Source organism: Lepidothrix coronata, unplaced genomic scaffold, assembly GCF_001604755.1.
Source record: "Lepidothrix coronata isolate B3197 unplaced genomic scaffold, Lepidothrix_coronata-1.0 Scaffold29, whole genome shotgun sequence".
Lineage (NCBI taxonomy): Eukaryota > Metazoa > Chordata > Aves > Passeriformes > Pipridae > Lepidothrix > Lepidothrix coronata.
Window position 1 is genome coordinate 3,010,768 of NW_016690209.1, and position 13,715 is coordinate 3,024,482.

The 13,715-nt window shown below is 61.8% G+C and overlaps 1 protein-coding gene across 1 annotated transcript; it reads left to right on the plus strand.

The window, feature by feature from the left end:
• Positions 1 to 3,117: 3,117 nt before the first annotated feature.
• On the plus strand, positions 3,118 to 13,493 carry ECEL1 (endothelin converting enzyme like 1). Its single transcript, XM_017810492.1, has 18 exons — positions 3,118 to 3,233; positions 4,836 to 5,725; positions 7,599 to 7,667; positions 7,826 to 7,936; positions 8,498 to 8,590; positions 8,810 to 8,934; positions 9,320 to 9,542; positions 9,692 to 9,790; positions 9,878 to 9,952; positions 10,411 to 10,514; positions 10,722 to 10,780; positions 10,935 to 10,986; positions 11,117 to 11,184; positions 11,296 to 11,420; positions 11,695 to 11,760; positions 11,969 to 12,064; positions 12,590 to 12,666; positions 12,905 to 13,493. Exons 2-18 carry the CDS (start codon positions 4,982 to 4,984, stop codon positions 13,002 to 13,004), a joined length of 2,286 nt encoding a protein of 761 aa, XP_017665981.1. The 5' UTR covers positions 3,118 to 3,233; positions 4,836 to 4,981; the 3' UTR covers positions 13,005 to 13,493.
• Positions 13,494 to 13,715: the final 222 nt, after the last annotated feature.

Genomic DNA, 13,715 nt, shown 5'->3' on the forward strand with positions numbered 1-13,715 from the left:
AGAGGCAACCCTCTGACAATAGCAGAGGGGAGACGCGGCAACGGCAGGGGGAGCGGGGCTGGGGACTGCTGGGGGGTGCCTGGCTCTGGGCTGGGGGCATGGTGGGTAACAGGATGTCAGGGTTGGAGTTGGGGGAAATGGAGGGATTTGGGGGGGACTGAGGGGTTTGGGAGAGTTGGGTCCATGGGTGCAGGTTGTGGGTGCTGGGCGGATGTGCCCAGCTGTGGGGTGGAGCGTTCTCATGCTCCCCACTTGGGTGCTGGGGCTGGAATCCCTTGGGGTAGGGTTTGTGGGGTGATTCTCACCCCAACAATCATGTCTTGGGCCAGGTGTTTCCTATAAGGGACAATCCCTCCCCCCTTACCACTGGAATGATCCTGCCATGTGCCTACCCCAGAGCCTGGCACCATCTCTGGAGGCAGGCAGGCCCTAGGGGGTGCACATACCCTACTTGGTGGGCACCCCAGGCACCCCCTGCCCTGCTGACCTACCCGCAGCGCTAGGCATGTGGGTGCACCCCAAGGACACCATGAGGCCATGCTGCCCACCCAGGCTGACACTCCTAAACTAGCATCTCTCTAAAAAACCTCCTGGGAACCTGCCCCACTGGGCATGAGGGCACCATGTCCAGCACCCCAGCACCGCTGAGAGACAGCAGCGAGCGGAGCAGGGGGTCTAGCAGTGATAGTGGGGGAGTTCATCTGTCTGGGTGCTCAGCACTGAGGGGCTGACGGAGGTGAGGGCGGGTGGCGGAGGTTGGCACCGCGCTGCTTTGCATTTTCAATGACAGACCCATGCCGGGTGCTCGGGAGAGTGGAAAAATCTTATTTGTCACCTGCTGGCGATGCGCGGAGGCTCCCGCGCCGCGGCTAATCTTGGAGAAAATGAGGATGCCGGCAGGGTGGCCCATGGGATGGGCAGGGCTGAGTGAGGCTGGCGAGGTGGGTGATGCAGAGGCCCTGCTCTGGATCAGAGCCCTGGACCGTGGGGTGGGCAGAACCCCGGGGGTCACACCTGCCTGGTGATCCCTGGGTGTATTGGCCCCATGACATGGATCCTGCCTGTTGGGGGTGCATGGGCTGGACATCACTTATGGGCATCCTGGAGCAAGTGCCCTGCACCTCCAGTCCCATCTGCTTATGTATAAACTCTTTTTTTTCCATCCCAGCTGCAGCAGCAGCCAATTCCCTCACAGTGCCAGCTCCACAGGTTGGCACTGCCTGTGCATCCTCTCAGGGCACTCAGTGGACTTTGTGGGGGAAAGTCAGGACATGGAAGTGGTGCAGGCACTGCCTGATACCCTGTATCTACACACAGGTGTCCATCACACACCTGCCGTGCCCTGGCTTTTTGAGATGCCAACACCTGCGGGATGCTGCAGCGCTCTGCGGCCGGCTCAGATTTATCCATTATTTTATATCCACACGCCTTTAATTTTTACAGCCCTGTTGGAGCACTATCCAGGGCTGTTAATAACGCCAGGCCTTCCCCTGCCCCCTCCATGTGCATACATCATGCTCCAACCAAGGTGCCAAGTGTGTCTCAGCACTGGGTAAGTGCAGGCATGGGGAGGATGGAGCAGCAGGATTGGGCTCCCCATGCCCACCTGTGAAGCAGCCTGACTCTGGATGCCCTTGTACCCCACTGTGGTTGGTGGTGCTTGGCTGCTTGGGATGCCCAAGCCTGAGGTGTCTCTCTGGTAGGATTCATGGAGGCCATCTGCCTTGGCATGAGCCCCAGGAAAGCTGTGCTACAACACACTAATGTGCATGTAAGTGTACCAGGGTATGTGTGGATGCCAGTGAATGCCTGAGTGTGAGTATGTGTGTGGAGGTGCAGCATGTGGGTCTGTGCAAGTGCGTGTAAATGTGTGCAAGTGTACATGTGATGCACACGTGTGCCACTACCTGTGCAGGTGATGTTGTGTGCCTGCTGCAACAGAAGGCACCTTGCCCAGGCCATGCCCAGCATCCTGGCACCCCAGCATAGAAGAGTGCAAATTCAGCTGCCCCAGGCAGTGAAGGCTGTGCCTGGGGCCAGCCCATGGTGCCCACAGGGACTAGACACTGGATCCCACATCACTGAGCCACCCATCCCATGGCAACCAGGGCCCCATGCCATGTGTAGCACAGCACCCAGTATGTGCTGTCCCACCCCAGCACTTAGGAAGACTCAGAACTCCTTCTGAGCACCCGGGAATGTGCTGGCACGGGGTGGGGGGAGGGTAGCAGGGCACCCCTGAGCATGGCAGGCAGGACAGCCATGCGGGGCCGGGGTACGCAGCCGCTGCAGGGGACCACCGCGGGCGGTGGGAATTGCTGGGCTATAAATCTCCATGCTGGGCCCCCCCGTGGCAGAGCAGCTCACGATATTTATGTTGGGGATTTATCTGCAATGCAGTTTAATATTCCCGGACCTTTGCGTGTGTGTGTGTGAACGCACGGCCCCCTCCCTATGCCACCCCATGCCACCCCCGTGCCCACCCTCTCACCCGGAGCCTCTCAGGCTCTGTCTCCTGCCCACCCACAGTCCTGTCCCCTTGCACCCACCCTGGCAGGATGGGACAGGTCCCCCTGGGTGCCTACGTAGGGCGGGGGGTGCCGAGCCGCCGGGATGCTCCTGGCATCGGCCGTCGGCCGTGCCCACCCGTGCCCCTCCGGGGTGCCCGGCTGCCCGAGGAGTGGCAGCAGGGTCCCCGGACGGGCAATGCCAGGCGGAATGGCACTGCCAGCCGCATGCCATCCCCGCGGGGTGGGGAGACGAGGGACCCCCTTGGTCTGCCTCCCCGCCGGCGGGGATGAGGTAAGGCTGGCGGGTGGCACAGGGCTGCTCCATTTGCATAATAATCTCGTTAATGGAGCCTGGCCTGCGGGAGAGCCGGGCTGGAGACACCACCCCCTCCCCGCCCCGCCGCCTCCCTCCGGCCCCGCCGCTCCGCCAGCCGCGGCGCGGGGCGCGGAGCGAAGCGCGGGGCGCGCAGCCGGACGGGCAGCGCGGGGCCGGCCAGCCCCCGGCAGCCTCCTGACACCCCCCGGGAGAGCCGGTGAGCACCCCCCAGAACCCCTCGAGCATCCCGGACAGCGTCCCCGAGCATCCCGGGCAGCATCCCCCCAGCATCCCGGGAGCATCCCCCAAGTGCGTCGGTGAGCAAACGGCGAGCAATCCCCGAGCACCCGCGGACATCCCGGGCAGCAGACCGAAGCACATACCCTCAGCATCCCCCGAGCACCTCGGTGAGCACCCTGCGAGCAGCCCGGGGAGCAGACCCCAAGCCTGCCGGCGAGCACTCTGCGAGCACCGCCCGAATATCACGGGCGTCATCCTGGGGAGCACTTCCCGAGCATCCCTCGAGAAGCCCTCGACCCCCGAGCATCACTGGTATCATCCCGGCGAGCACCTTCCGAGCATCTCCCTACCATCCCGGCAAGCACCTTCCCGAGCATTCTGGGCAGCGTCCTCCGAGCATCGCGGGCAGCATCCCCCGTGAATCCTGGGCAGCGTCCCCCGGGCACCCCTGAGCATCCCCCGAGCATCTTGGGCAGCATCCCGAGCAGCATCCTCCGAGCTTCCCGGCCAGTCCCCTCCCCGCCCCCGCGCCCCGCCGTGCTCGCTGCCGTCCCCGCTAACTTTCCGACGGCGGCAGCTTTCCGGCACGGGCACCGCCAGTCTGCGGCGCCGGGGCACAACTTTGCCCAAGTTGCGGAGGGAGCGGGGGTGGGGGGCGCGGTGCGGCCCTGCCGCGGGGATACTGACCACCTTCCGAGCGGCTCTTTGTCCCCAGCCTGTCCTGCCCCACCTGCAAATCCGGATGCCATTCTGCACCAAGCGAGACGCAGGGTTTCCTTTTGAAATCACGCTCACAACTCATCTGTGTCCCCACCCTCCTTTCCCCATGGGCAGACCCCCTCCTTCCCAGTCACCCCTCATAGATACCCCTGCCCATCGGGCACCAGCCAGTGGAGAGCAGTTGGGTGGATGGTGGTGGTGCTTTTGTGGGAGTGCTGTGAGATGTCCAGAGGGTCCAGGGCTCCCCACAGACTGGAATTACCTTTGCTCACACATCACGCACCACACCACAATTTGACATAACACAATGCAACACGGCACACCAGCACCCAACCCAACAGAATGCAATGGCACAGCACAGGGCCATGCAATCTGACCCAACCCACAACACTCCAACCCAACGCCTCCCCTCATAAATCTCCCCAAAGCCCCTCTTCCCCAAGCTGCTCACCCTATCCGTACCCCACCCAGAGGGACTGGCAGCCCTCTGCACCCCGTGGTCAGGAAGGGTTCTCAAGGTGCTGTGTGAGGATGGGCTCACTGGACCCCCCTGAATATCCACCCAGTGTGGATGCTCTTGCTGGTGTGCTATGTGGGCATGAGATGTGCCGGGGGCTGAAACCTGCCTGGGATCATGGAGGCAGGACCCTGCCCTGCCACCAAAGGAGCTGACAGAGGGGACAGCCATGGGATAGAGCTNAAGGGTTCTCAAGGTGCTGTGTGAGGATGGGCTCACTGGACCCCCCTGAATATCTACCCAGTGTGGATGCTCTTGCTGGTGTGCTATGTGGGCATAAGCTGTGCCGGGGGCTGAAACCTGCCTGGGATCATGGAGGCAGGACCCTGCCCTGCCACCAAAGGAGCTGACAGAGGGGACAGCCATGGGATAGAGCTGCCACCAAGCTCCTGGCACTGGGGCCAGTCCCAGCACCACCAGTGGGGCACACAGGCAGGGATGGTGATGCAGACAGCAATGACGACAAGAAGCAACCCCCCCGCCCTTGCTCCTCCCAACTCCCCCCCTCAACCATCTCCTCTGCCTTTTCCAGGAGCTTCCTGACTCACCCGGACACCCTCCACCACCTCCCTGTGCCAGGCACAGCTCCAGCATGAACCGTGGGGTGCCTGAGCCTGCCCTCCACCTGCCCTGAGCCCCCTGCACCCGTGCTGCCAGCAGGGAGCCTCATTCCTGGCCATGGAGAAGACCTACTCCTTGACAGCACACTATGATGAGTTTCAGGAGGTGAAGTATGTGAGCAAGTACCAGAGCGGCACCCTGCCCAATGGCTTCGCCCTCCAGCTGGGCACAGGGGCCAAGAAGCGCCGCGGGGGGCTGCCACGCTGGAGCCGCCGGGAGGTCTGTTTGCTCTCAGGACTGGTGTTTGCTGCGGGTCTCTGCGTCATCTTGACGTGCATGTTGGTCCTCAAGTACCTGGCAGCTGAAGGGGACAGCTACTGTCTGGAGGGGTGCCAGGAGAAGAAGGCCTTCCTGCGGGCGTCCCGCTTCCTCAGCGCCAACATGGATGCTACCATCGACCCTTGCCAGGACTTCTACTCCTTTGCCTGTGGTGGCTGGCTCCGGAGGCACGGCATCCCTGAGGACAAGCTGGTGTATGGCACCATTGGGGCCATCGCCGAGCAGAATGAAGCGAAGCTGCGGGCGCTGCTGAGCCGCCCTGTGCGGCGCCGAGCCCCTGCCTCAGCCGAGAGGAAGGTCAAGGAGTTTTTCCGTTCGTGCCTGGACAGGGCTGAGATCGACCGGCTTGGCCCCCGGCCCATGCTGGAGGTCATCGCAGAGTGCGGTGGCTGGGACGCCCCTCCAGACCGCGGGGACATCAACGAGCTGCTCTACAAGACGCAGGGGGTCTACAGCGCTGCTGTGCTCTTCTCCCTCACTGTCAGCCTGGATGAGAGGAACACCTCCCGCTACATCATCCGGGTGAGGGCACCCTGCCCCTGGGGCTGCCCCCCACACTAGCTACCCACCAGTGCTGATGACACCTGCCTGATGTCACTGTCTTTGTTGCAGTGGCACTGGGCATGTGGACTTAGCTGCAGCATATGGCTGGGCTGGGGACTCCCTCTGTCCCTAGGGACTCTCCTGCCTCCCCACCATGGGATCCCTGTGTCAGGCTGCCCTGGGGTGAGGGTGGCATATCCCGGACAGGGTTAGGGATATGGGCAGGGGGATGCCCAGAGTGAGGCAGTGCCACTCACCTGGGTGCTGAGGACAGCCCAGCAGGGCACCAGGGTCTCCAGAGTGCTGGCAGCCAAGCCCCTCACCTTGGCATTCTGGATGCCATCTGTACTTGGGGGCAAGCCCCAGGCAGAGGCAAGGGGATGCCCACTGACCCCACAGCACTATGCCAGGGTGCCAGGGCATCTGCCCATGGCTTTGTCAGCTTTTCCCACTCCTTCTAACCCATGCTCTTTGCCCTGTGGTGCCACCAGGGCACGGGTGGGCTTTGCCAGGGTGGCCAAGCCTCAAGCACCCCAGTGGGCGTGGGAGTACAGTGGTGGGCATGATGGGAGCACAGCAGTGGCACAGCAGAGATGCCATGGTGGGCACGGAGATGGGCATAGCAGGGACAGGGTGGGCATAACAGGGACATGGGTGTGCGTGGTGACAGCATGGCGGGGATGTGGTGTTGGTGCTGGCAGGAGCACTGGGAGGACACAGCGGTGGGGATGAGCCGCCCCGTTCCCTGTGAGATGGTGGGGCTGGGGCGTGTGAATGTGAATGAGAGTGTGAGTGAGTGTGCGGGGCCAGGGAGGCGCGGTGGCGGCTCCGGGCCGCGCCTGTGTACACTAGAGGGAGCGTGTGTCACAGGGAAAGGGTGGGCGGGCTGAGCGGGGTCCGGTGTGCGCGCGGTGGGACAGCGTGGGAGTGAGTGGGGGGAGATGGGTGTGACAGCCTGGGCTGGGGGTCGGGGCTTGGGGGAGTGATGTGTGTGTGTCGGGGGCGAATGGGTGTGTGTAGTGGGTGTGATTGGAGGTGGGTGTGCGATGGGTGTGACCATGACAGGAAGGTGTGCGAGGGGGTTGAGGGGGCGTGTGAGGGCTGCAGGTGTGGCAACTCCCGTGTGGGAAAGCAAAGAGGGCAGGGGGTGATGAGGGAGGTGACGGAGAAAGGCTGAGGGTGCCTGTGTGTGTGGGACACGGGAGGCTGAGACAGAGGGAAGGGGAGGGTGTGGGTGGGTCTGTGCCTGTCTGTGTGCGTGTGCACGCAAGGGAGAGTAAGATGGATGCATGCATAGGGGTGTGAGTATCCATAGGCATATGTCGTGAGGGATGAGTTACAGGTGCATGTGTACACATATATGCAAGTGTGTTCAGGTGTGTGCATGTGTTAGAGGCTGTGCTTGTGGTTACAGGATAGCAGGGGTTGTGTTTGGAGAGTGAAGATGTCCAGGCAGCTCATCCTTGTGGCTCCTCATGGGGCAGGACACAGCACAGGACTGGGGCTGGCCATGGGGCAGGTGTGGGGATACCACTGAGCAGGGTTGGGGTGGAGTGTGGTGGCATCATAGGGCAGACTATGGGGCAGCCTGGGTGCCAGTCAGGCCCTGGAGCAGGGGCCTGCCCCTCACTCAGCACTCCCACCCCATTGTATGCTGCCCAGTGCAGCTCCAGCAGCCTCTAGCAGGAAGGAAACTGAGGCACCGACATGCCTGTGGCTGTTCCACCACACTGCCACCCTATGGCTCCAGGGGCACCAGGAGCACACTGCAATACAGGAGAAGGTGAGGAGTGCCTGGTTCAGCACAGCCCCCTTCCTCTGCTCACGCACTCCCCCCATCTCTCCCCCTCAGATCGACCAGGATGGGCTGACTCTTCCTGAACGGACCCTCTACCTGGGGCAGGATGAGGAGAGCGAGAAGGTGAGGGGGGGGCACACTGTTGCCACTGGGACACCAGGAGAGAGACCAGCACCCAGCATGAGGTGTCAGATAGAGGGCACCCCACTGGAGCAATGCCAGGGGCTGGGGTGCTGCAGGGCAGTGTGGGGTGGCACTCAGCATCCCTTCCCTCCACACAGATCCTGGCTGCATACCGGGTGTTCATGGAGCGACTGCTCACCCTCCTGGGGGCTGAGAATGTGGAGCAGAAAGCCCAGGAGATCCTGCAGCTGGAGCAGCACCTCGCCAACGTGAGGGGGATGCCTGCACTGGGCTTTGGGGTGCCCCTGCCCAGCTCTTGGACACCCCAGTTACAAATTTTTGGGGCCCTCCATGTCTGGTCCTAAGAGATCCCATTACAATTCCTCCTTGGGGACATCCTCTCCCAGCTCTTGGGGACCTTCATGCCTGGCCCTTGGGGAACTCAGCCCCTTGAGGACCCCATGGTGGAGCCTCGGGGACTGAGCCCCACATCTTGAGAACCCCCCCCTTCCAGCATTTGGGACAACCACTCCAGCCCCACATCCACCCTCGTGAACCCACTCTAGGCCCTGGGGGACTTCATACCAAGGTCTTGGAAACCTCAGTTTGGTCCTTGTGGGACCCCTGTGCCCATCCCTTGGGTACCCCAGTTCCTTGAGGACGCTACGATCAGCTCCACTGGCAGCAGAGGGTTCCTGGGGCAGGGAGTGGGAAGGATGTGGGTCAATAACCCCTCTTGCCCCAGAGCTGTGCCCCATCCCAGTGCCCTATCCCTGTGTCACCCTCAGGGTGGGCAGTGGGATGGTGACAGCCATGCCCACTCTGTGCAGATCACAGTGTCTGAGTACGATGATGTGCGGAGGGATGTCAGCAGCATGTACCACAAAGTGACCCTGGGTGAGCTGCAGCGCATCACCCCTACGGTGAGTACCCCTCATGCCAGCCTGTCACCCCTTTCCCCCATCTGCCCTGTGCCCCATATTTGTCCCTGTCCCCCTGCTCCACGCCCTTGCTGCACCCCCCCTTTTGCCCCTAGTTAAGTTTACTTGAGGGTGATGAATCCACCTTGCACTTTTGTGGGTGGGAAGGGATGGCAAGGAGTGGGGGTCCCCGTGCCCCCCTGACAGTGCCTGACCCGGCAGCTCAAGTGGAAGCGCTTGCTGGACCGCATCTTCCACGACAACTTCTCGGAGGAGGAGGAGGTGGTGCTGCTGGCCACCGACTACATGCACAAGGTGTCCAACCTCATCCGTGTGACACCCAGCAGGTGAGGGGGGTTGGCACTCCCTGTGCCCCCGGCACCTTTCCCAGCCTGGCACAGGGTGTCTGCGGCTGGTCCTCCCCCTCCATCACCTTCTTCCTGGGAAGGCTGGGCTGGGCACAGGAAACCTGAGAAATCTCCTGGGAGAAGGCACTGTTGTGAGCCCCACAGCATCCTGGTCATGTCTGGACACCCACTGAGCCACCCATGCTAGAGGTTACCAGGCTCATCACACATTCGGGAGGGACATGGTGCCAGACATTTCCTGTGTCCCCACAGGCCATGGCCCCCCTGTGACCCCGAGCAGGGGTATCCCCATCCTGGCACATGCTCCTGCCCTCCCTGTGTGCCCGAGGACATGCCCAGGGCTGATCTTGCCCCCTGTCACCAGGATCCTTCACAACTACATGCTGTGGCGCATCGTGGTGGTGCTGAGTGAGCACCTCTCCACCCCCTTCCGCGACGCCATCCATGAGCTCTCCAAGGAGATGGAGGGCAACGAGAAGCAGCTTGAGCTGGGTAAGATCTGCCTGAGCCAGGCCAACAAGCACTTCGGCATGGCCCTGGGTGCCCTCTTCGTTGAGGAGCACTTCTCCTCTGCCAGCAAAGCCAAGGTAGGTGATGCTGCCTATGGGCATGAAGCCACCACAACCCTCCTGTCACCTTGCCAAAGTGCCACTGCCACCCAGCACCCCACTGAGGGCTGTGTGGCGGGTGATGGATGGCGAGGATGCTGTACCAGCACTGTGGTGATCCATCACAGGTGCAACAGCTGGTGGAGGACATCAAATACATCCTGGACCACCGCCTGGATGAGCTGGACTGGATGGACGAGGAGACACGGAGAGCGGCCAGAGCGAAGGTAGTGGCCACCAGCACGAACCACTGTCCTTGCCCCCATCACCAGCCTGGGGCGGGGGCCTGAACCCACCATTCACTTTGCCTACAGCTCCGGTACATGATGGTGATGATCGGGTACCCTGATTTCCTGCTGAAGCCAGAGGCCATTGACAAGGAGTATGAGGCAAGGAGTGGCCCAGGAGCACATGGGGGAGGGGGCATGTGTAGGGGGAAGGTGTTCCCCACATCAGGGTCTGCAGAGATGCCACCCTAAAACAAGCCACCTCCTCATGCTCATTGTGCCCACCACTGGCAGGGTGCCCCACACGGGCAGTGCCATACTCTCCCTGGGGTCTAGGATGGTGTCTTCTTCCCCACATCACAACCTGCCGAGCTTAGCCTCATTCTCAGCAAGGGCTGGAATTGCCAGCATGACCCAGGGACTCCACAGAGCTGATGGAGAAGCAGCTGTCCCTGTGGGCACACAGCATGGGACATGAGGACAAATTTGTGCCATATCCAGCCCACGGCCACAACCCCACACTCTCTCTCACTAAGGCTCATGGGGGTGGGAGGATGTTCCAGCCCTGCTAACCATGGACTTGGGGCTGGTATCCCCTCTGATATGACTGTGTCCCCCAGTTTGAGGTGGATGAGAAGACCTACTTCAAGAACATCCTTAACAGCATCGCCTTCGGCATCAGGCTCTCGGTGAAGAAGATCCGGCAGGAGGTGGACAAATCCGCGTGAGTATCCCCTTGTCTTGGAAGGAACATGAGGGGGCACAGCATGGCCCCACCAATGCCCCCTGTTCCCATGCCCAGCTGCACCCCACAGGGTGAAGGGCACAGGACAAGCCAGGAATGCCCCCTTTTTCCTCAGCTGTGCAAAGGGGTGCCCTTTCCATGCCCCTTGGTGCCCCTGCAGCCTGGCACCGCTGTCTCTCCTTGCAGGTGGCTGCTGCCTCCTCAGGCACTGAACGCCTACTACCTGCCCAACAAGAACCAGATGGGTAAGCACTGCCCACCCCCTGATCAGCCCCTGGGGTGGGGGAGTGGCAAGGATCTGGGGTGGGGGCAGAGCCCAGGATCTCCTGGCACTGGCTGGTGCTGTGGGTGAGTACAGGGCAGGGTAACCCCCAATGCAATGTTCCTCTCTGTCCCCAGTGTTCCCTGCTGGCATCCTGCAGCCCACCCTCTATGACCCTGAGTTCCCACAGTGAGTGTGGGGCTGGGGGGTGGCCGGGGGGGTGTCAGGGTGGGCGATGGGGTGCCAGTGTCCTGGGGTCACCACCATCCCTGCCACCATCTTGCTCTACACCCTCTCACCCCTGTTCCCCACCCAACAGGTCGCTGAACTATGGTGGGATTGGCACCATCATTGGGCATGAGCTGACCCATGGCTACGATGACTGGGGTAAGCATCCCCCCTATACCATGCCAGGGTGGGAGGTGGGTGGGCTGGGGGCAGCCAGGCAGGATGCCTGGGTCCCTCAGGAACTACTGGAGGTGGCGGTTGCCTTGGCAGGGGGACAGTACGACCGGCACGGGAACCTGGTGCACTGGTGGACGGAGCGGTCGTACAGCAAGTTCCTGAAGAAGGCGCAGTGTATCGTCAACCTCTATGACAACTTCACTGTCTACAACCAGCGGGTGAGATGCCCCTCACCTGCTGGGCAATGCCCCCCAGGGCACACACTGCCCCGTGGGGGGGCCCTGCTGCTCTGTTGCCATGGCTGGGTGCCTGCAGGAGAGCCTGGCTCTGCTCTGCCCAGCCATGAGACCCAGCGACTCATCACAGGTCAGCTTAGAAATTCCTCAGGGTGCTGAGTGGGGGCAACTGAGGAACAGCCTATGTGCCAGGATGGGGATGGGGGGATGCCTGGCTGAGGGGACATCTCTGTTCACCTGTCATTTCTCTTGGCAGGTGAATGGCAAACACACGCTGGGGGAGAACATCGCTGACATGGGGGGGCTCAAACTCGCCTACTACGTAAGTGTCCCCCCACCCTGGGGTGTCACAGCCATGGGCCAGTTGCTTTTGCCATCCCCACTGAGTGAGCAGGAGATCCCCCAGCCCCTCCTTGCTCCCTGCAGCAGGGAGTGGGCATGATCCTGCTTGCTGGTTGCTGGGGGCCCTGAGGGGTGGGTTCAGGGTGGGTTTGGAGGAGGCCATGCTGAGGGCACCCTTTGTTCTCCAGGCCTACCAGAAGTGGGTGCGGGAGCATGGACCTGAGCACCCCCTGCACCACATGAAATACACACATGACCAGCTCTTCTTCATCGCCTTTGCCCAGGTGAGCCCTTGTCCTTCCCACATGTAACAAGTACTGGGGCAGGAGTGTGGGTGGCCCTGTGTGGGTGGCCCAAAGGGATGGTGAGACAGCCCTGGGAGACCCAGTGCCAATAGCCAGGAGTCAGGCTCAGCTGCATCAGCAGGTCCTGGTCTCAGGCACAGCCCTGCACAGAGCACCCCACATTGCCCCGTTGCTCCTGGGGACCCTACAATAACAAACGTGTGTGTCCCCTATCATCTCCAGAAGCCCCATACTAATAAATACACATGATCCCAAACTTCTAGGAGAACCCTATAGCCAGGCAGCTCACAAACCAGGAGACCCTATAACAACAAACATGCCTCCACACTCTCTCAACCCACCTGTACCACATACACAGGCTCCTGGGACACTCTACAACAACAATTACAACTGAGGCATCACTGGCCTAAACCCCCAGCAGCCAGAAGGGCCACTGTGCCCCAGTAGGTGCCAGGACCTGGGGTGCCCCATCTGGCTCACCCATGGAACCTTTCTCCCCTGCAGAACTGGTGCATCAAGCGGCGATCCCAGTCCATCTACCTGCAGGTGCTGACAGACAAGCACGCCCCCGAGCACTACAGGTACCGGGTGCTCCCAAAATGGAAGGGGCATGGTGGGTGCCAGCCTCCTCCACAGCTGTCAGTGCCATACAAAATGGGGTGGGCAACCTTTGGTGTGCTGGTGCCACCAGATTTTGGGTGGATATCTCTGGGGGAGGGGATGGGGTAGTGCTGGGATGAGCAGGTGCACTCAGCAGGACCCATGGCAGCAGCAGGGGCAGGGAGTGCCCAGCTCTGAGGTACCCTCCTCTCCTGGCAGGGTCCTGGGCAGTGTCTCGCAGTTCGAGGAGTTTGGACGGGTTTTCCACTGCCCCAAGAACTCTCCCATGAACCCGGTGCACAAGTGCTCAGTGTGGTGAGGCCGATCCCCCTCTGGCAGGCTGGCAGCCCCCATCCCCATCCCTGCCTGAGTGCCACCCTGTGCCCACTCCCCACCTTCCCATCTCCCCTTCCTACTCTTCAGGCATAAGGGGCACCCCCAGGTGACATAGGGGATCACCCCAAAGACAAGCACCTGCCATAGGGGTGGAGGCAGCGGGGAAACACTTGTTGGGCAGCTGCCTCCTGCCCATCCCCTTCCTGCTCACTGCCCTGTGCACTGGGGGGGCCCTCAGTCCCCATGGAGGAATGAGGGCACGTCCAGGCACCCCTGTACCCCTTCTTCTGTCCACCCACCCCAAACCCTTCACCGAGCCCTACCACATCCAGCCCAGCATCCATCAAGGCAGGGAGAGCAATCCAGAGTCACGATGGGGCTGCCCCATGCCAAAAGTCTCCCCTCCCCGGTGCCCTCCCTGGCATCCCCCACGCCAGCCCCATCCTGGCCCCTCACCAGCCCTGCCAGTGAGGGGGGCACAGTGGCAGAGCTGGGGGCCAGGCAATGCCAGCCTGCCTGGGAACACAGACATCTGCTGTATTTTTTGCTGCTGTTTCTGGTCAATAAAGCACTGGATATGCCGGGCGGTTGCAAGGGGCCATGGCTCATATATGGGAGCAGTGGGCAGTACTCCCAGCCCTGCCCACACGGCACCCCCACATTGCTAACATGCTTGTCTCACCAGTGCCACACC